The 21,517-nt window shown below is 42.3% G+C and overlaps 2 protein-coding genes across 4 annotated transcripts in view; one reads left to right on the top strand and one right to left on the bottom strand.

Annotated features, from left to right (window-relative positions):
• Window positions 1–819: 819 nt before the first annotated feature.
• On the top strand, window positions 820–15,080 carry GSTZ1 (glutathione S-transferase zeta 1). Of its 2 annotated transcripts, none has more exons than XM_060262747.1 (9): window positions 820–970; window positions 5,740–5,791; window positions 6,931–6,998; window positions 8,266–8,346; window positions 8,746–8,871; window positions 9,826–9,901; window positions 10,970–11,022; window positions 13,668–13,717; window positions 14,402–15,080. In XM_060262747.1, the coding sequence occupies exons 1-9, from the start codon at window positions 950–952 to the stop codon at window positions 14,526–14,528; spliced, it is 654 nt and encodes a 217-aa protein (XP_060118730.1). In that variant the 5' UTR covers window positions 820–949; the 3' UTR covers window positions 14,529–15,080. The 2 variants fall into 2 exon arrangements, with proteins under 2 accessions (XP_060118730.1, XP_060118731.1); XM_060262748.1 differs by lacking the exon at window positions 820–970 and adding an exon at window positions 5,126–5,325.
• A 268-nt stretch (window positions 15,081–15,348) lies between these two features.
• Window positions 15,349–21,517, bottom strand: part of LOC132589944 (uncharacterized) — a 33,144-nt gene continuing 26,975 nt past the window's right edge. For both annotated transcript variants that reach the window (XM_060262745.1, XM_060262746.1), the window contains 5 exons: window positions 20,436–20,635; window positions 18,025–18,116; window positions 16,731–16,785; window positions 16,212–16,309; window positions 15,349–16,116 (listed from right to left, as the gene is read on the bottom strand). In XM_060262745.1, coding sequence (XP_060118728.1) covers window positions 15,893–16,116; window positions 16,212–16,309; window positions 16,731–16,785; window positions 18,025–18,116; window positions 20,436–20,635 — 669 coding nt within the window. In that variant the 3' untranslated portion in view covers window positions 15,349–15,892. The remainder of the gene's footprint in view (window positions 16,117–16,211; window positions 16,310–16,730; window positions 16,786–18,024; window positions 18,117–20,435; window positions 20,636–21,517) is intronic.

Below are 21,517 nucleotides of genomic sequence, written 5' to 3'. Positions count from 1 at the left end.
GATGGCCTCACTGGCAGTGAATTCCACAATTGAACTACTTGTTGAGTAAAGAAATATTTCCTTTTGTCTGTCTTGAACCTTTCCCCCAATAATTTGGCCTCCAAGTTCTAATATTATGGGAAAGAAAGACAAACCTACCTCTACCCTTTTTACTCAGAAGTCTTTGATGAGGTAACTTGTCAAAAGCTGCTCAAATAACGGCAAGAGGTTTTGCGAGGCAGGATTTCCCTTTACAGAAGCCATCCTGATTTTCCCTCAGTAGGCTTTGTTCCTTGATATGCTTAATAATTTCTGTCTCTCTGAGAGACTGATCAGCTTCTTCCCTTTTCCTTTCATTGTGGCACTTTGAATCTCATCATCTGATGTGATTAAAGTCAGAAGAGGCCATGGCTGTCTTCTTGGCTGCTCTGAAGTGAGGTGACTGGCCCCATAGAGGATGCACACAGATCACCTATTGTGACTTTACAAGTGACTTCATAATGCTGGCTTTTGAATGCCAGGTTTCAAAATGATGACCAGTGGCAGTAACCACTGAGATGCCTTCATTAGCATTACTTTGTAAAAAAGAAAGAAAAGGATAACATTTTATAAACTTTGTTAAAAGACCATGCTCCTTTGTTAAAAGGCTCATGCCCAAACAAATTATAAAATTATTTTAGTCATTAAAAAATTTCAAGTAGACACACACTAGCAGTCAGCAAAGCTTGCTTGCTTGCTTTGGGAGCCTGATCTGGATAGTAAACTTTCTTGATCCCGTCACCACTTGAGAAATGTTTTAAGAGCTGAGCTAGAACTACAACTCCCAGAATCCCGTCAACTTTTATGAAAGACGCCTTCTGTCAATACGACCATGTCTCTGTTCAAGACCGGCCCCATTAAAAAGATCAGAATAGAGCAAAAGATGTTGCGGCTCGTTTAGGAAGAGACTGAACAAAAGAAAGAACGCAAGATGTGTGCCGCCTTAGCGAAGGTATTTGCTTTGACTGCCCTGCAGAGATTTAAAGCTTTCTCCGGTGTATATACAAAAGTAACTCGCGATTTCGTTTTTCTTATCTTTGTAAAAACTTTGCTCTCTATGTAAAGTAAAGATAGTACCACCGAATCGTTACCGACCCATTTTTATTGTTGTTGTTCAGTTGCACAGTCGAGTCCAACTCTTTGCGACCCCATGGACAAAGTCCTGTCTTCCACCATCCTCTGAAGTCTGCTCAAATTTGTGTTTGTTACATCAGTAACACTGTCCAGCCATCTCATCTTTTGCCATCCCCTTCTTTTGCCTTCTGGCTTTCCTAGCATCAGGATCTTCTCCAGGGAGTTCTCCCTTCTCATTTAGTGGCCAAAGTATTTGAGCTTCAGCTTCAGCATCTGACCTTCCAGGGAACAGTCTGGGTTGATTTCCCTTAGGAATGACTGATTGGATCTTCTTGTAGTCCAAGGGACTCTCAAGAGTCTTCTCCAGCACCACATCTCAGAAGCATCTATTCTTCTGCACTCGGCCTTCCTTATGGTCCAGCTGTCACAGCCATACATTACTACTGGGAATACCATTGCTTTGACTATATGGACTTTCGTTGGCAGGGTGATATCTCTTTTTATTATACTGCCCAGGTTTGCCATAGCTGTTCTCCCAAGGAGCAGACGTCTTAATTTCATGGCTACAGTCACCATCTGCAGTGATCTTGGATCCCAGAAATGTAAAGTCTGTCACTACTTCCATGTCTTCCCCTTCTCTATTTGCCAAGGTGTGATGCGGCCAGATGCCATGATCTTAGTTTATTTGATGTTGAGAGTTTCAAGCCTACTTTTGTGCTCTCCTCTTTCACCCTCAACAAGAGGTTCTTTAGGTCCTCCTCACTTTCTGCCATTAGAGTGGTGTCATCTGCATATCTGAGGTTGTTGATGTTTTTCCTGGCAATCTTAATTCCGGTTTGTGCTTCATCCAGGCCAGCATTCCGCATGATGTACTCTGCATATAAATTAAATAAGCATGGTGACAACATACATCCTTGTCGAACTCCTTTTCCTATTCTAAACCAATCAGTTGTTCCATATCCCATTCTAACAGTTGCTTCTTGACCCTTATACAGATTTCTCAAGAGACATGTGAGGTGGTCTGGTACTCCATCTCTTTAAGGACTTGCCACAGTTTGTTGTGATCCACACAATCAAAGGCTTTAGCATAGTCAATGAAGCAGAAATAGATGTTTTTCTGATACTCCTGTGCTTTCTCCATAATCCATCAAATGTTGGCAATTTGATCTCTAGTTTTCTACCTCTCCAAAACCCAGCTTGAACTTCTGGTAGTTCCCGATCTACATACTGCTGAAGCCTAGCTTGTAGGATCTTTAACATGACCTTGCCTTTTGCTTTCCTTCTTTCCTCAGCTATTTGTAAAGCCTCATCAGACAACCACTTTGCTTTCTTGCATTTCTTTTTCTTTGGGATGGTGCTGATTGCTGCCTTCTGTACAATGTCATGAACCTCCATCCATAGTTCTTCAGGCACTCTATCAACTCTAGTTCCTTAAACCTATTTTTCACCTCCAGTGTATATTCATAAGGGATGTGATCAAGGTCATACCTGAATGGCCTAATGGCTTTCCCAGTTTTCTTTAGTTTAAGCCTGAATTTTGCGATGAGTGGTTCATGATCTGAGCCACAGTCAGCTCCAGGTCTTGTTTTTGCTGACTGTATGTACCGACCCATAGCTGGTGGCTAATATGAGTAGTTAAGCTTCACGAATCAGACAGTGTCCCACTGCAAACGATGTTGGAGGGATAGTGCCGGGAAAACCCATTTTTACACTCTTATGTGGCTTGGTGCCATATAAAATATGATATATGATATTATTACACTCTTATTTTATACCAGTGAAATAAATAACCTCCCAACTTCCTTGCACTTCATCACTGACAAAAGGGGCACTTTCCAAGCAAACCAATTTGAAGTAAATCCCACTGAGTATGGTGGAGCTTACTCCTAGGCAGGCAGTCGTGCAGAAGAATGCAGCCACAGATTGGAACTTTGTTATTACAAGGTGTGTAACTATCACAATTGTATTACACTAGTCTGCTAATGGAGATAATAAAGGTAATGGAGATGGAGCCCCGTGGCACATAGTGGTAAAGCTACAGTACTGCAGTCTGAGTTCTCTCCTCACAACCTGAGTTCGATCCCAGTGGAAGCTGGGTTCAGGTAGCCGGCTCAAGGTTGACTCAGCCTTCCATCCTTCTGAGGTCGGTAAAATGAGTTCCCAGCTTCCTGATGGTAAAGTGTAAATGACTGGGGAAGGCAATGGCAAACCACCCCGTAAAAAGTCTGCTGTGAAAACATTGTGATGCAATATCACCCCAGAGTCAGAAACCACTGGTGTTTGCACTGGGAACTACCTTTACCTTTTTAAGTCTGCAAATATAGGCTTTTTAAAAAAGTTATTTTACCACTGCAATATGCAGCAGGTCTACTCAGAAATAAGTACTTGTCATTCAGTATGACCTACTTCCAGAAAAGTTATTTAGGAGTGCAGCCAGAATAGACAAAAATGTGTTTTCGAAAAGTAACATAGCAATTGTGCAATGATGCTACGAAGAGGCACACATGGCTCCCTAGCTACTGCCGATCACTAGGAGAGATCCAGGTTTGAATCCCCACTCTGCTGTAGAAGCTTAGCTTGCTGGATAACCTTGGCCCAGTTGCATACGCTCTTCTTCACCTACCTCACAAGGTTGCTGTGAGATAAAATGGAGAGGATATTGTAAGCTCCTTTGGGTTCCTGTGCAGGAGAAAGGGGATGTATAAATAAAGTAAAGAAAAAGGTTTCTGACTTGGGCTGCTGGAAGTGATTGTGTATGTAAAGTGCAGTTAAGTGACATCTGATTTTTGGCACGCCTGTAGTGTTTTTCAGACAAGAGACAAACAGAGGTGGCCTGTCATTGCCTGCCCCTGTGCAGCAACCCAGGACTTCCTTGGTGGTCTCTCATCCAAGTACTACCTAGGGCTGACCCTATTGAGCTTCCAAGATCAGGCTAGCTATCCAGATCAGGGTAGGGATTAAGGGACAAAAGTACAGGGTCTCTTGCCCTGCTAATGGTGTAGGGAGCTGGACATGTGATTTGCTTGGGCAGCATGGTAGGTGGACTCAAAGGGAATCTTTGGTGGCCCAGTGGTGCTCTCTGGAGCCCTTCTGGATTTTTAAAAGTCTGACAGTCATCTCTGGCCTTTCTCCCCCTTGTGGTGCCACTAGATGGCATTTTTAGGTTTTTTTTTTTTAAAAAAAATTGGTAATTGCTATGGCAATGCTCAAAAGCTTACAAGAAAGAATGTTACTGTATGGAATGAGAAATGCCGGATGTTCAAGCTGGATTCAGAAAAGGAAGAAGCACTAGAGATCATATTGCAAATATGTATAAGTTCCTGGGACATTCAAAAGAAAATCAAGGTGGGCAGCCGTGTTGGTCTGAAGCAGTTGAACAAAGCAGGAGTCAAGGTGCACCTTTAAGACCAATAAAGTTTTATTCAGAACGTAAGCTTTCGTGTGCTAAAAGCACACTTCTTCAGACGAGGGAATAAAGTACAGTGGGCTTATTCCCTCGTCTGAAAAAGTGTACTTTTAGCACACGAAAGCTTATGTTCTGAATAAAACTTTGTTGCTCTTAAAGGTGTGATTTGATTCCTGCTTTGTTCAGAAGAAAATCAGTTTGTGTTTCATAGATTACAGAAAAGCTTTTGACTGGATCATGAAAAGGTATGGTTGGTTTTAAAACAAACTGTTGATTGGGAGTCATGTGGAATACACATTTTAAAAAATATGTTCTGGATGGCACAGGACCTAGAAAAGACTGTTGCTTGTTGACAGTTTCCTCAAGCATTGTGAGCAGGAGTTGTGATATACATTTTGCAAATAGTTAAATAAACTGGGCAGAGTGTCTGCCTGGTGAGAAGGTTCTTGACCCTTGCAGTCCCATTTTCCGCTGTCTCTTCTGATTCCCGGGTCTCTGCTTGGTCTCTATCCTGTCAAAATATCCTTAGTCTAGCAGTAACTGAACTAAACTCTGTATGTGAGTTTAGTAATACTGGCACAGTTTGCTGATTTCGCAGTACAAAGTTCTGCATTTATTTTGTACACAATTCACTTGGCTGTTGCCTTTTTCAGCATCTGGGCTTGAAAATGTCATAGTTCTCTTGCTTTTCTCTGCCAGTTGACAGCTAAGGGGGGTGGGGCTTTTGCAACTACTTGGCTGCAGAAGTTTCTCCCCACTTCCCCAGTTTGAGCTGAGTTTCACAAGAGGATACTATATGAACACACGGGATGGAAGCTTCTAAAAAGGTGAGAGAAAGAAGATTGAGGGTGTCTGGGGAGCTGTCTTATCTCATTGCGGAGTATTTCTTCCTATTTACTTCCCATTCTGGAACATTTGCTCCAGTTCTTATAGGAAGCATGTTTTTTCTTTTTCATAACCTGGCATTTCAAAGAGGAACTCCCCACCTATTTCAGTGAAAGCTGAAAATTTAAAAAGTGGGGACACTTTTTCTAGGCCTGTTGACAGCCCCCCATTGCATAAAATGGGGTTTACTTCTGAGTAGACCTGCTTAGAATTGCCCTGTTAAGCTTTCATGGGATATGATCAACTTCATTGGTTGTAAACTAAGATAACTGCATTGCCTCTATTCTTCTATATTAATTAAGCTTCAACAGTTGCAAATTAATGTATATTATCCCCCTCCCCCTATATTCCTGCAGCCTGTTCTTTATAGTTATTTCAGAAGTTCCTGCTCCTGGAGAGTACGCATTGGTAAGAACAGTTATTAAATCCTATTCCATGCTTATCACATTTGCTTGCCAAAACTGAGTTAATCAGTGACTCATTAAGTCAGAGATCAGCAAAATACACAACAGAAAGATTAGGCACTTTGGGGGATTGAAGTGTTTTCCGTTTACTCGCTAGACTGAGAAAAAAACACTAGAGTTAGTTTGAGAGGGAGGAAGAAATCTGCTGGTTATGGCTATTTCACACATTACCAAATGGGAGTATAATAGAAGTTGTGTTTAGGATATCACATGTGGTAGTCACACTCTTCATGTGCATGTAAGAGAGATTGGCTGCAGCCTATGTATGCCATACATAAAACCATACACAATAGCTATATGTCAGTTCCAGTGCAGAAGTGATCTCCAGGCATGATGTAAAAAAAAATTGCGGGAAACTTTCATAATACAGACCAAGCTCACCCCCATATTGGATATTCTGAAATCATTCTGCATTCTTAAGAGCTTTTATGTGGCTATTCGCTTTTTGTATTTGGCTGTTCTCTGTATTCCAGATCTGGAATTAATTGAGAGATACAGAAATAGCACAATCCAAATGTCTGCCTTCACTGCATTCTTTAAAGGCATTGTAAAAATGCATTAGAAGGAAATAGGTATTAGAAGCAAACTTGTATAACTCAACAAGGGGAGGCTTGCCCTTAGTGCCTAAGAAACAGGATCAGACCAGTGGTCCATGTAGTTCAGCATTCTGTTTCTCACACAGTGGTCAAACAGTTTCCCTGGATGGTCACTAACAAAGCAGAGGCTGATGCCTTCTACTGATTTTGCTTCCTGGTGCCAGTATTCAGAAGTTTTAACGTGGAGGTTCCTTATAGTCACTATGGTTAGTAGTCATTGATTGACTTCTCCATGAATCTAACTCCCTTCTAAAGCTGTCTATGCTCATGGCTATCAGTAAGTCCACTGAGAGTGAATGCTACAATTTAATTCCTCATTGGGTAAACAAATACTTCCCTTGTCTGTTGTGAATCTATTTCTCATCAGCTTCAGTGGGTATCCATTATAGGACTGGTGGTGAGAGGGAAAAAGTTCTATCCAGTTGTAAAATATGGATCCCAGTACGTAACTTAACAGAATTTGTATCATCTGTTTTTGTTTTTGCAGCATTGGCTTTGAAAGGAATTGCCTATGATCACGCACCAGTAAATCTTGTGAAGGATGGAGGGCAGCAGGTAAGGAGAGAGCTGTGTTCAGTCTGCACACCGTGCATGATCAGAAGCCATAACAACAAAAATTAACAGTGTTCTCTTTCAAGACAGATCCCATTTCTCTATGAACATTCTATCTGTAATAACAAATACCTTTAAAATAGTCAGATTCAGGGCTTTTTTTGAGCAGGAACACAGTTTTGGCTGGCTTGGTGTCAGGGGTGTGGCCTAATATGCAAATGAGTTCCTGATAGGCTTTTCTACCAAAAAAGCCCTGTGTGAAACAATTGTGGCATCAGGGATGTGGCCTAATATGCAAATGAGTTCCTGCTGGGCTTTTTCTACAAAAATAGCCCTGGTCAAACTCAAAGCCAAATTCTATCTGACTTCTGTAAGGTTTCCAGTTCTTAAAAGGAATATAGTTGCTTCAATGCAGCCTAACTTTCCCAACCTTTACAGGAACTGAGTTTTTGTCCCACTCTGAATGTCAATGTAGTAGAAAAGAGTAAGAGTGCAGTAGCACCATAAGGACTAACAACATTTGTGGTAGTGTGTGAGATTTTGAGAGTCACTGCTTACTTCAGATACCCATCTGAATCTATCTGAATGTTAACGGTTAGTGCTGGAAATTAAAGGAACTTCTCTCTCTAGTACCTTAAAGTGTGCTGGAGCACCACACAGTCTGTGCCTTCCTCTTTTTTTTTCTTTTTCTTTCTGTATTTCTCCTCACTTTGAAAACAAGAATGAGCCTTGCCTTTATGCTGCACTGAGAATGTTTGGATAATGGTTGCTTTGACTTGAGCAGGCTTGCTCCTTTAGACAAAGGCTGAGAAACTGTATTCTTAACCAAGGAAAGGTATACCAAAGTTTGATGAGTTGCCAGGAATTAACAGAAAGTGAAGGAAGCTGTTGCTAGAGTCAGTTCTTTCTCATTCTCTGTCTTGGTGTTGGGGGCAAAGACTGCTAGAGAGACTATGCTGGACTTAAATCAAGAGGCTGCAGGGCAAACATTCTTCCCAGATCCTCTGCATGTGGAGAGTATTTTTCAGAAGGTGGCTATTATCACCCTTGGTTCTGCAGCTCAGACAAAAGAGTTTCTTTCTGAGGATCATAAGCAGGATATAATTTCTAATTAAGTAAATGTGGGGGGTATTCAGGAAAATTCTGGAACTGCAGTGCAATCCTAAGCAGAAGTACACATTTTATGCCCGCTGAAATCAATGAGTTTAGAATGGAGAAATTCCTCTGTTTAGGATTGCAGTGCGTGTAAGAAACTGTCCTGTTTCCACAGCTGTCACCTGAATTCTGTTCTGTGAATCCAATGCAACAAGTCCCGGCACTCAGAATTGATGGCATCACTCTCTCTCAGTCAGTGAGTACAAAGTCTGTACTGATTATTTACTTGATGCTATTGTCCAGATCAAGTACATTGTACCTTCTTTAAGGGTATAGCTTTTTCAGTATCAGTTGGGATCTGCTGAAAGGAAAACCCGTAGCATAAGATCTTCCAGGAACACTTAAGAATTGTATTGTGTTGTGATCCCACCCTGATTCAGTTTAAAAATTTAATAGTTTGTCATTTTAAGATCCTACCAAGGTTTTCCATAGTGACATACCATTAGTTGATGCACAGAACCCGAACACCATTAACATTTGTTCAGCTTATACCATGATCTGGAATATTCAGCCTTAATTCTTTGCTATACCCCAGATAATCACTTTCCCCTCTTTATCAAGTCAAGTCTTACCCAATTTTCTCTGTTTATTTCAGCTGGCCATAATAGAGTATCTGGAGGAGACACAGCCAAACCCTAGGATCCTACCTCAGGATCCTAAGAAGAGAGCTCAAGTCCGGATGATCTCTGATCTCATTGCTTCTGGAATTCAACCATTACAGGTATTGTCTCTTGTCAGGGTATCCACCACAGCATTGTCTGATCTAAGGTCACTGCTGACACCAAGTCCAAGTGAATGTCGGGAAGATGGAAGTTCCTTTCCAGGGTAGAAAGAGTTACTTTATAACCCCATCCCGTTATTATTATTATTTGAATACTGCTACCCTGTACCACCAGACCTCTATGTCCTTATTTGTTATAGAGCTTTAGAAAATGAAGAGTGTAGGATCTTGGAGGAAACTGAAGCTAAGAATGGCTTCAAGAAAAGACTTTGTCAGCTACTCCTGTTCAAAGTCTTGTCTCTGTCCTCCATTCCCTAGTGCTGTAGAGTTATCTGACATGCTAAAGGGTACTAGTCCAAGAGGACCTAGGAAATGCTAATTGTTAGGTTGCCCCATATGCAAAAAAATAGAATTATAGAAGGATGACCTAGATTGTCTAATCCCGGGTATAGGACCACATGTGACTGGGCATGTTTTAGGTTATATCATTGCTCCAGATGTGCATACATCCCATGATCTCTGGACAACAAAAACATGCAGGCTTTGCAACATTTCATATCCCTGTTAGACTAAGTAGTGCAGGGCTAGGCAACTCAGAGTGCAAGAGCCAAATACTTCTCCCCGCAGTGTTTCAGTCTAGCCCAAGCATAGTCCCTGAATCCAAAGGCCCCATCTGCATGTTCCTGCCGCTGTGCACCTAAGCCACTTTCTGTCTAGAAGGCAAAGCACCTTATGCCACGGGTCATATGAGCCAGTGCTGCTGTCCAATCAGACACTGCTGTATTCAAAATCTGGCTACCATTGAAAAGCTAGCTATAATAGCAACAAAGATAACAATGGCTCTCCCTCCTACCTTCTCAAACTCTTTTAAAAACAGTATTGCCTATGTGTAGCCATAGTTAACTTCTAAGCTGCGAGGCAACCTAACCGTAAGACTCTTTTTGTATTTTTCAGAACCTGACTGTCCTGCAGCAATTTGGGGAGAAGAAGCTGGAATGGGCCCAGCAGTGTATTTCTCATGGCTTTAAAGGTGGGATCCATAGGGAATTATAGCTAGATTTAGCTCTCCCAGTAAAGTAGGAGGTTACAGGGATGATCTGTCTTGTACTAGAAGAAATCAATGAAACAGCTACAAGATCCTTCAAGCATCTTGGAAGTTCTTTAAGACCTCCCTAAGAGGGAAAAAGCAGGAAAGAAATATTTTAAACAAAAATAGAGAGGTCATTTGGCAAAGACACACAACCAGTGGAAATCAGTCTTCAGCAAGTTCTCAGACAATAACCTTAAAAGTACAACTAACCTTTAATGCATAAGAACATAAAGAATGGCCCTTAACAAAGCTGGACCAATCCATGCTTCTGCAGATACGGCCTCAGTAACCACTAAGAGCAGACCAAAGGAATTATGTTGGAATTTACTGCCTTCATATTCACATTGGACTGTTGGAATGGAGCTGAGACATCCAGCAAACATAAGATTCCTAATCCCACATACAAACTGTAGGACTTTGACAAGGGATAGGGGAGGGGGAGAATGGCAGAAACGGAGCTCTTCCCTCACCTGCTTGTATGAGATGTGTAAATTGTGGGGAAAAGGTGAAGGGACATGGAAAATTGTTCAGCTCACCCCCTACCACTGCCTTCTGTGAAATTCCCCACACCACATGGCTTTGCCACCACCAGTATGTTACCCCTTTCTGTATCTTAATGTCCATAGTGATGGTTTTCTCTAGAGGTGTCTCTTCCAGCCCACTTGCCATTTTTATTTCTAACACTGACAAATTCAAAAGCTTCCAGGTATTATTTCATATTTCCTTGTTCGTTTTTATTAGCAGAAAAGCAGTGGAAAAGAGGAAGACCTAGCATGAGACAGATTGACTAAATAAAAGTAGCCACAACCATCAACTGACAAAACCTGAGCAAGACTCTCAATGACAGAATGTTTTGGAAGTCATTAATTCATAGAGTCACCATTAGTTGGAAGCAACCTGATCACACTTCACATACACAAGGACACACCATTCATTAACCTACACAAAACTCTATGCTGACAGGAGGAGCTGCTGATTTTTAACAATTGTACAACTTTGTTCCTCCAGCTTTGGAGCAGGTCCTGCAGGAAACATCTGGACGCTACTGTGTTGGAGATGAGGTAAGACAACCTGAGCTCACTGACACCTCTGATCACTAGTAGAACTGCAGACCCAGAACTGGTCACGTTTCTGTAACTAGACTATCACCAGGGATCTACCCTGATTTTCACAGGTAAGGAACTTTTCTGTGCAGTATATTCAGTGCAGAGGTCCAGTAGGCTGAGATGTATGCTTATGCGCACAAGGATTTAAATACATAGAGAACATAGGGATAATGTAGTTATTCTTTTCCAGTAGTCTACATTGAAAACAATGGTATTCACCACCCATTAACATCCACAGTGTTAAATTCACCAATGTTATTTAGTTATGTTGTGTGACCTACCTGTAAAGCCAGCAAAATCAGAATACTAACTCTACCACTGTAACCATCTATTTGCAACCATTTTCAGAACCTCCAGCCAGGGTCTCTCGTAGCTTACCAAGTATTAGATACAGCAAGTACAAGAATCAGTAGCACCGCCTACTGCTAATAATTGCACAGTGTATTTTAGTGCACCCTGAACTGGATGGTCCAGGTTGGCCTGCTCTCATCAGATAGCAGAAGCAAAGCAGGGTCAGCCCTGGCTATTATTTGGATGAGAGACCTCCAAGGAATACCAGAATCATGATGCAGAGGCAGGCAATGGCAAATCACCTCTGAATGTCTCGTGCCTTGAAAACCTTATGGATCACCATCATTTGCTGGCACTTTCCACCACCGCGTTTCAGTGCACCTTTTTTTTCTGTACAAAGAGGTTGCCCCTGAAGATGCTGAGGGATGCAGTTGAAATATTAGTGGGTCCTGAAGGAGGCATGGATGCTTTTTAAAGAGGCCTTAAAGCAGGGGTGTCAAGCATTTGTCCATCCTGTGCAGGGCTCAAATCCACCCTCCCAAGCAACCTCCTTCTCCTGCTACTTCAGCTGTGCCTTGCCTTGCTTTTCCCAGCTCCCTCCATGGCTCTTTGCTTCTTACTTCCTGCCTCTTGCCTCCTTCCCCCCTCCTTTGCTCTCTCTCTCACACACACACACATACACAGAGGCACATGGAGATTTTCATGTGGGAGAGATAAAAAGACCAGCCTGTCTCTGCCTCTCTCACCCCCACCCCCTTCTGCTTGATTCTCTGGACCTGCTTCTCCTCCTTTGGGGACAAAGGGAGAGGAAAGAAAGTGAGAGTAATGTTGCACTCCTGTGGCAGACTTAAGACCAACATTTTATTCCAGATATAAGCTTTTATGGTCAAGTACCCTTCTTCTTTGGAGGGCAGGAGGCAGGGTGAAAGGATGGATTCTTCTGACAAGAACAATGTCCACTGAGAATTATTTTGGCTTATTCGGAAAAGTTTTTTTTTAAATTGATTTCTTGTTCCTATCTGGATTTATTTTCTTTCAAAAAAGACCCTGATAAGGAATTAGAACACTTGGATTGGTCTTATATCTTGGAGAGTGGAGTGATTTCAGATGCCAAATGATAGCAGCATGCATTGGTAATAAGACAGGAAAGCTAGCTCTCAGTTCACTCCAGGAGGAACTTCATTATCATAATCTCCCTTTGAAATTCCTTTGTAAGAGCACTGCTGCTTTAGGCCAGCAACTGAATAGTGTGGTTTCTAATGTCAGACTTATGTCCATTTATTCTTTGCATCCTTCTGTATGGAACTAAGACTTAGGTTTCCTATCTCATTACCAACGCTGGTATCTCCATGCCTACTACCCCTCTGCATATCACACATAATCAAATCAAGCCTGCTATTGCCATTCAACATATGAAATCACCTTTATAAAATTAATATCTCTGTACCTTGTATTAGATTTTATGGCATGCATGGTCCAGTCCAACAAAGTGACATTTATGTCAGATCCATCCCTCATAACAAATGAGTTTGACACCTCTGCCTTAAAGGCTTGAGTAGGCCTCAACTCCATTTCCAGCAGCTCACTAAACAGCAGCAGGGCAACATTTTGAAAACAAGCACACATTCATACATGTGTTTGATAAGTATATTTTAATATGATATTTTGTATTACATGGCCTACCATCTACTGCAAGTCTTCCCCTCATCTTCTGTATCATAAAGTCTTATCTTAAACATTAAAAGGGCTCAGCGCTTTGACTTCCACGGGAAAACTACCACTGGGTAGTGTAAGGCATTTGGTAAGGGGCAAACAGCCAAAGCAAAAACCTGATGAGCCCAAGAACCAAAGTATGAAAAGAGGGCTTTTCTGCACAAGTAATATGTTTAAACTTTACAAAATGTTTCACAAACTTGATTGAATAAATTATTAGGGACTGTGACCTATACTACCATTTACAGCTTACTGTGAGTAGGATCCTATTATGAATTGTAGTGTGTCACGTTAATATTTATGCTATGCTTCAGTTTTTTGTTTCCAGACTTCTACAGTCTTAATGCTTTGTTTACTAAATGTCCAAATTGGTTGATTGTATTGACTCTACGTAACCTGCCTTGAGTCCCTATGAGAAAGATAGGCTATAAATCGTGCAAATAAATGAATAGTGGTCCCCTTCACTTAACAACAAAATTATACAATAATGGTCCAACACTCTAGCCAGCAGCCCACATTGGAGAGAAAGGTGTTAACAGGAAGTCTCTGGCTCCAGAAGAAGGGCGCGTGAATTACTTGTTCCTTCTTCATTGTAGGTGTCCATGGCTGACCTTTGCTTGGTCCCTCAGGTGTACAATGCAGAGAGGTAAGCAACAACAAGCTACTTGGTCAGGTGGGGTTCCATTAGTTGCCCTAAAGGAATGGCTGGCAGTTTGCACTGAGGCAGATTCCCAATTTTTCAGATGGTCATATTATAAATGTTCTTCTATTAGGATTTTATTTCCAGAGCCCTGCTCCAAAGGTCATAAGCATTGCTCTCTTTTACACAGAGAGACAAACACTGAGACATCTGTAGTCCCAGACCACTGATGTCAGTTATCCTCTTACATATGCTACCCAGAGTTGGGGAACTGTGTCTGCAACCCAATGTTAGGATCCATTGACCAATGGAAAGAGAGGCTTGAGAGTTTGATACATCTGTGTCCTTCATGTCCCATCTGTACACCTTCAATTGCACCACTTCCTGTGGCTACTTAACCTTTCATGAACCACTCTGGATGGTTAATTTTCACCTGGCATGGAGCCACTTGATGCTTTACTGTCCTGTCACCATTCAACAATCTCCACATAATCTAAATTGTGGCCCCTCTGGATAAGGACACTCAGTTATGTGTTCATCACTCTGCTAATAAGTGAAAGCTGATAAAGGTTGTTCCCCCAAAGCAGGTGAGAGACTCTCCTCTGTAAAGGAGGTCTTTGTACAAGCACTTGACTTTACTTATTTTCAGAGCATGCTGCTACAGTAGCTACTAAACTGTGTTTCCCCTAGATTTAAAGTGGACCTTACTCCGTACCCCACACTAAGAAGAATCAACAAAGCTCTTCTGGAGTTAGAGGAATTCCAGACAAGCCACCCATCCCGGCAGCCAGATACTCCTCCAGAACTAAGAGGCTAAAAGCTGTTTTCGTTTCGTACTGCCAGGGTTGCTGACTTCTCTGTACCTTTGCTGTGTTCTTGGACGTGGGAGTCCCCCTTTGGGGGCAGATTCAGCAAAGACCAATGCTGAATGCTTTTCAGCCAGCTTTTGGAAAATCAAAGGGGATGAGGTCATGGTATGCAAATATGTCTACTGTGGAGCACCTTGTGTACATGTCAGCATGAAGCTGATTTATAAGAAAAGAGGTTGCAAACTTCCTGCCTGAGTTCCAGTTGCTGCCAGCTTGGGTAAATCACTGTGGCTGGCAAAAGTGGCTGTAGCTTGACGGCATAGACATTTGCACACTAGGGGAAGGTACTATCATACTGAAGTAATTAAACAGACTTTTGCTAGGTCTTGAGGGGGAAGATGATGAACAAAACAAAGTGTGTGAGTGGAATGTCATTTAGGGTCTGAAGATTAAGGTCAAAGAGTCTCTGGGGAATAAGTCTCCCCCCTCCCCAAAAAAATTACATTCTTAAGTAATGATGATTGTGGGAACAGAAGCAATAAACTGGCAGTAACAAGGAAGTTGTTTATACCTCCTACAGATCGCAAGTTTTCTTAGCAGTATCAGGCACACATTTCCTCATACCATCAGTTCCACAAAGAACATTCTACACTTTTAAAAAGTCACCAAAAAAGGATGGATTCTGGGACTTATACAGATGTGCAGAATTTCTAAAGTGACACAATTGTCATTGCTTCAATTCACAGCTTTTTCAAGGGTTCAGGAAGTGGATCAGTAGATAATCTAGTCCAGACAGAAACAAGTGATCTTTCATAAACAAAACTCCTGTGCATGCGTGAAATAGTTTATTACACAGTGATAAAGAGAGGGAAAGGATGTTTGCAAAATACACAGAATTGTCAAATTAAGTGGCTGAGTAGAAAAGATAGCTGGGTGGAGAAAGAACCCAGAAGATGCATAGTTAAGCCATTGTTTCTACATGCTTTACAGTACCTGTCCAAGCATTTTTGAGACATCCCTTCCAGCAACAGTACGGGCTAAAAAAAAAGCTCACAGTTTATCATACTTTGGCTCAGGAATTACCACATAGCAAGTTCCACAGCAGGATCATAACCCCATGGCTTTTTTAGTGCTTAATTAGGCAAAATCCTAAATCAAATAAGCAGTTAAGGAGTTCAGGAGCAGCAACTGATTCAATTAAGACAATAAAAAGTCTACATGAAAAAGTACTTCATACAAAAAAGGGGGGGGGGCTGACTTGTACTCCTTGTTTCTTTTGCTTTTATTTTATTGGCATCTACTGCCTTTCTGTTCCTGCCTCTGCTTGGCACAGCCTAGAACTTCCAGTGACTCAGACTGGATTCTAGGAGGTTCATTTCACCTCCTCAAGGTCCAGTTGAATTTTGCTGGTACTACTGTAGAACTTTCCAGCACGGTCGGAACCCCCGAAGACCAACACCGTGCACAGGTTGCACTTGCCTCTGTTTTCCTTATCCATGTCTGTTAAGTGGACAGAAGCCAAGTTCAATAGTGTGTGGCCTGCCCGGGGTATCGAGCAAAGTTCACTGTGCACCACTGCACTCCATGTCAACGTATCTGCAAAGGAAAGAGGGGATAGGTCCTGGAAAACCTGGTCCTGGCCTGAAGGAGAGTGTGCAGGAAGAAGTGGCAACAGCTCTTCAGTGACTTACCAAGGTGGAAGGTGAATGCATCCTGAAAGGCTCCCTTGGCATTACAGCCCCCACTTATCAGCATTTTCTGATCAGATACTGGCATGGCAGCATGGAAACTGGAATCAGAAGACAGTACCTTTGGTCACTATAAAGTCTACAAGACAGAAAGCTGCATGGGTAATTGTAGCAAAAGGCAAATATGAAAAGGGAGTGCTCTTGAAACTCTGAATATATGCAAGAACAAACAGAGCAGACGACTCCCTCTGGATTCTCTCCAGCTCTACTCAAGACTTGCATCACAGTCTTTATCACTTCCCCAGGAATGTACTCATTTATCTGTCCATAAACCACAATACATAAACATCAGCTACCATCACCCAAAAAAAAGCACATCCAATTTATAACAACCTGTCCCCTGATCCAGGTCTCAGGGATGTCCACCTCATCAACAGTAGCATGCAATCACTGACATGAACCAGGGGTGGCTTTCCCTTCTAGGCACTAGTATTGCTGCTAATACCAATAACCAACTCTTACCTGCGAGCAGATGGCTGACCAGAATGAAAAGGAACTGACGTGTATTCCATGAAACCTGCGATGTCAAGGAAGAATAGGCATGTTTCCAGGGCAAGGATGCCATAATAGCATATTGTTACAACCAAGGCCCCAAACATTTATTTGGCCCAATATTACCGTGCTCCCCTTAGACCAGTAAAATTACTGCAAATTTGGAAGTCAGTGGAAGGGGGTATTTTCTCTCGCTTGCCCCCTGCCTCAAAAGAAATGATGAGAAAGTTATATGCTACATTTTCTTTCTAATCAAACTTGAATCAAAAATTTTTAACAACATAAAAGGCATTATTTATCACTGCATATAAAAATTGTTTAGGTGAGTAGTTGTGTTGAGTCAAGGTTCGAGTCCAGTGACACCTTAAATACCAACAAGAATTCCAGGGTATGAACTTCTAAGAGCCCTTCATCAGATACCTGATGAAGGGAGCTTTGACTCTTGAAAGTTTAAACTCATTTAAAATTCCACTCAGGCTTATTTATGACATTATCAAGCACAAATGCCTTCTGCTTCTACAAGCAAAATTGCAGATATACTCATAAGAACATAAGAGAAGCCATGTTAGATCAGGCCAATGGCCCATCCAGTCCAACAATCTGTATCACACAGTGGCCAATATATATATATATATACACACACACTCACACACACAGTGGCTAATAGCCACTGATGGACCTCTGCTCCATATTTTTATCAAATCCCCTCTTGAAGCTGGCTATGCTTGTAGCCTCCACCACCTCCCGTGGCAGTGAATTCCATATGTTAATCACCCTTGGGGTGAAGAAGTACTTCCTTTTATCCATTTTAACCTGACTGCTCAGCAATTTCATTTAATGCCTACGAGTTCTTGTATTGTGAGAAAGGGAGAAAAGGACTTCTTTCTCCATCCCATGCATAGTACTCAGAGAGCTATGAACTTCTAGCCTTATGGCACTTAAGTGCATAAAGCTTTATTTTAGAGGTCAGAGGTTCCCACTCAAGTGAACAGATTCCTGCTGCTCCACTACTCAGACGGTCACTGCAAACCAAAGTTGCATTCTCTATAGCTGCAAGTTCTGTTGCAGGACTAATTATCCTGCAACAGCCCACCATGTACTTTGAAAACTTCTGGAAATTCAAAGCCATTTCCCAGGTCCCTTCACCAAGGTAATCTCCTATGCTCAGGCGTCTCTCTTCCTCTCACTAGGCCTATCGGAAGATAGCTGCCTAAAAGGGATTCTGACCTGACCCAGAAGAAGGTAAGCCCTGTCCAGCTCTTACCTAGATCCAGGATGTGGGTATCATTCAGATGTGTAGAATTCATTTGGCCCCCAAATATGATCAACTTGTTCCTCAACAGGGTGCTTGAATGGCTATGAGACAAGAAAGAGATCACAAAGAAAATACATAATATCATGCAATCTTCATAGCCAGAGATCTTGTCCACAAATTAATATTAATTCACACCCCTCAATCTTAGTGCAGTCGGGGCTTCCACCATGGAAGGGGGTGGGGGTTCAAAGAAGCCTCCAGTACAAGGGGACCATATCAAAGCTAGGGATATCTTTAGAAGAAAAATTGCCTAGCACCCATGGGGCCCTGTGAAAATAATGATAACATATAGGTTGCATAGGAAACTCCCAGGTTCCAATTTGTAAGGTACAAGATTCCTGTATGTAAGGACATAATCTCAAAACACAAAATATCTATCACAAATACAATGAGCAATGCAACCCCCCCCAAAAAATTTATTATGAGGAATACACAAAAAAAATTTTACACTGTCTACTGCAAAAAAAGTATGAAAGATTTCATTTTCTTCTAAACATTAAAAGTAAGAAGAGCTGGATTAATACCCAGCTCGTCATTCAGGGTGACTTACGATCTCCTTCCCTTCTCTCCACAACAGACACCCTGTGAGGTAGGTGGGGCTGAGAGAGCTCTTTCAAGAACTGCTCAAGAGGACTGTGACTGACCCAAGGTCACCGCAGCTGGCTGCATGTAGAGGATTGAGGAATCAAATCTGGTTCTCCGCAGTAGAGTCTGCCATTCTTAATCACTGCATCAAACTGGCTCTCAAAGCCTCTCACAAGAAATGTATTAGTAGAGAAAAACATTGATCAAAATGCTGGCCTAGGCCCCAAGAGATCTGGTTCAAGTTCCCATTCTGCCATAAAACTCAAATCTAACCAACATCAGTCTAACCTACCTCACAGGCTGTTGCAAGGACAAAGGCAGTGGTGGGGAGAAGATAAGAGACAATGTACCACGCTGGGCTCCTTGGAAGCAAAACAAGAAGCAATACCATTTAGTTTAGCAGGACTTTTGTCAATAGGAGAAGTTTCAGCTAAAGTCACAATTTGGGTGCTATGATGAGAGAGGCTTCATTAGAATTACAGGGTGACAAGCCAACCTTACTATACAGAAGTATGAGTTTCGGTGTAGAGTCCTAGCACAAAAGGAAACATGTAGCAGGAAGAGGAGGAGAGACACTAGGAAAACTCAATGTTCAAACTATTTCCCTATCCCTAAAAAGAAAGGAAGAAGAAGATGAAGAAGATATTGGATTTATATCCCGCCCTCCACTCCGAAGAGTCTCAGAGCGGCTCACAATCTCCTTTACCTTCCTCCCCCACAACAGACACCCTGTGAGGTGGGTGGGGCTGGAGAGGGCTCTCACAGCAGCTGCCCTTTCAAGGACAACCTCTGCCAGAGCTATGGCTGACCCAAGGCCATTCCAGCAGCTGCAAGTGGAGGAGTGGGGAATCAAACCCGGTTCTCCCAGATAAGAGTCCGCACACTTAACCACTACACCAAACTGGCTCTCCAGTTTTTGAGAGAGCATCAGGTCAACTGAAGGAGCAGTGTTTCCACTGGGCTGTCTTCCTATGGGTCATCTGACATCACAGCACCACCAGAAGGAGATCCAAGAGTCCAAAAAAGAATCACTTATTTTCAAATTGGGCAAGGGGAGAAGAGACCTAACAATGCAATTTGACTTCCAAGGGATATGCAACAGGATCTACTAAAGTCAGAAATGTCCTCAATAAAGGAAGCCACAGCTTTCAATTTGCAAGACCTAAGCAAGGCTGTAAATGATAGAGTATTCTGGAGGTCACTAATTCATAGAGTCACCATAGGTCAGAAGCAACTTGATAGCGCATAACACACACCTCATATATTCTAACTGGTTGCAGCTCTCCAAGGCCCTAGGCAGAGGTCTTCCGCATCACCTACTACTTGATCCTTTTTAAGTGGTGATGCTAGTGACTGCAATAAGCACTTTCTGCATGCAAGGCAAATGCTCCTGCTGGAGCTGTTCCTGTTGGCAGCAGAGGACTGGACTTGCAATAATGAGTTTAAATTAAAAGCAGGAAGGTACTAGTTGAATATCGGGGAGGGGACTGGGGGGTAAGAGTTGTTCAACAGTGAAATCAGCTACCTAGGGAGGTGGTGAGCTCCCCCTCACTGGCAGCCTTTAAGTAGTGGCTGGACAAACACTTGTCAGGGATGCTCTAGGCTGATTCTGCATTGAGCAAGGAGGTTGGACTAGATGGCCTGTATGGCCCCTTCCAACTCTTGTGATTCTATGATTCTCTACTACCAAGCCACGGCCTTTTTCCCAAACTGAAAGACAAAAAGTATTTTCCTTTTCAAATTTCTCTGAGATATGAAGCTAAAAGGTGCCTTACCCAAGTCTAGGCAAAGGCTTCTCTCCCTCCACAATGGGTTGGTACCAGATCTCATACTCGGGGTTGAAAATGAAAAGTGAATTACTGCAGGCTCCAGTCTCCAGGGATGAGATTTTGGGGAACACACCTCCAAAGACAAACAGCTCCTTACGATAGATAGTGGCAGTGTGATAAGCCAGCGTTGGCACCTTCCCCTTGGCCTGAGGAGGAAATTTATAGTCACAACAGAGTCTTTGAATATTAGGGGGCCTGCACATCAAAATGTGTGTGGGAGGGGGTGGGTTTCCAGCTATTGACATGATTGGATTACTCCCCTCAAGTTCCTAATGCACTTAGTCTCATAAAACACCTGCTCACTCATCTGTGATCTGAATGAGGCATTAGTTCACTCTGTTACTTGAAGACATGCTTACAAAACAAGTTAGATGAGCTGTAGGGTTAGAAAGAGAGGAATGGACATATAGAGAAACTTAAAGGACCTATTCTGTTGCTGACCAATGCTTTCTTTAAAGGCCAAACTATCCTTTGCAGTTGTCTACTAATTCTGTCTGGATTTCCAGACCTGACTTTCAGTCATACGTCAGCTGCAAATTTGCAGCTTTGAACTCAGTTCTTGACCATGCAAGAGACCAATTCAGACTGTGGTTGCCACCCAAAGAGGCCATTTTGCATCACGAAAATTACATGGAGAGAGGCTGCCCATGGTTGCCCCATGCATTTGGGAATTAAATTCCCAGTAGGGAATTCACAGATGATGCCTGACAGGCTGGCATAAAGTCAGGTAGGGGAATCCACAGAACTGAGTCAGCTGGGCTGGGAAACAGAACCCAGGAGAGAACTGCTGGGAGAGTGAGTGCCTAAACTACTAAAGCCTGCATGGTTAACAACACAAGTCAAGGAAGATATAAAAAGTAAGAGGTTTCTTTTATGGTAAGTCTGCCCTAATAAATTAAACAGGAGTGACCACAAGCTCTGGCAAAACAAATACAAGTCAATAATTAGTTATGCAAAAAGAAAAAGAAAAGGGAAGCGGGTTGCTAAAAGCATCAAGATAAACAAGCAGAGGGTTTTTTGGAGTTTTT

Source organism: Heteronotia binoei, chromosome 21, assembly GCF_032191835.1.
Source record: "Heteronotia binoei isolate CCM8104 ecotype False Entrance Well chromosome 21, APGP_CSIRO_Hbin_v1, whole genome shotgun sequence".
NCBI classification, from domain to species: domain Eukaryota; kingdom Metazoa; phylum Chordata; class Lepidosauria; order Squamata; family Gekkonidae; genus Heteronotia; species Heteronotia binoei.
The sequence above is the reverse complement of the archived record's forward strand: the minus strand, read 5'-3'. Positions and strand labels throughout refer to the sequence as shown.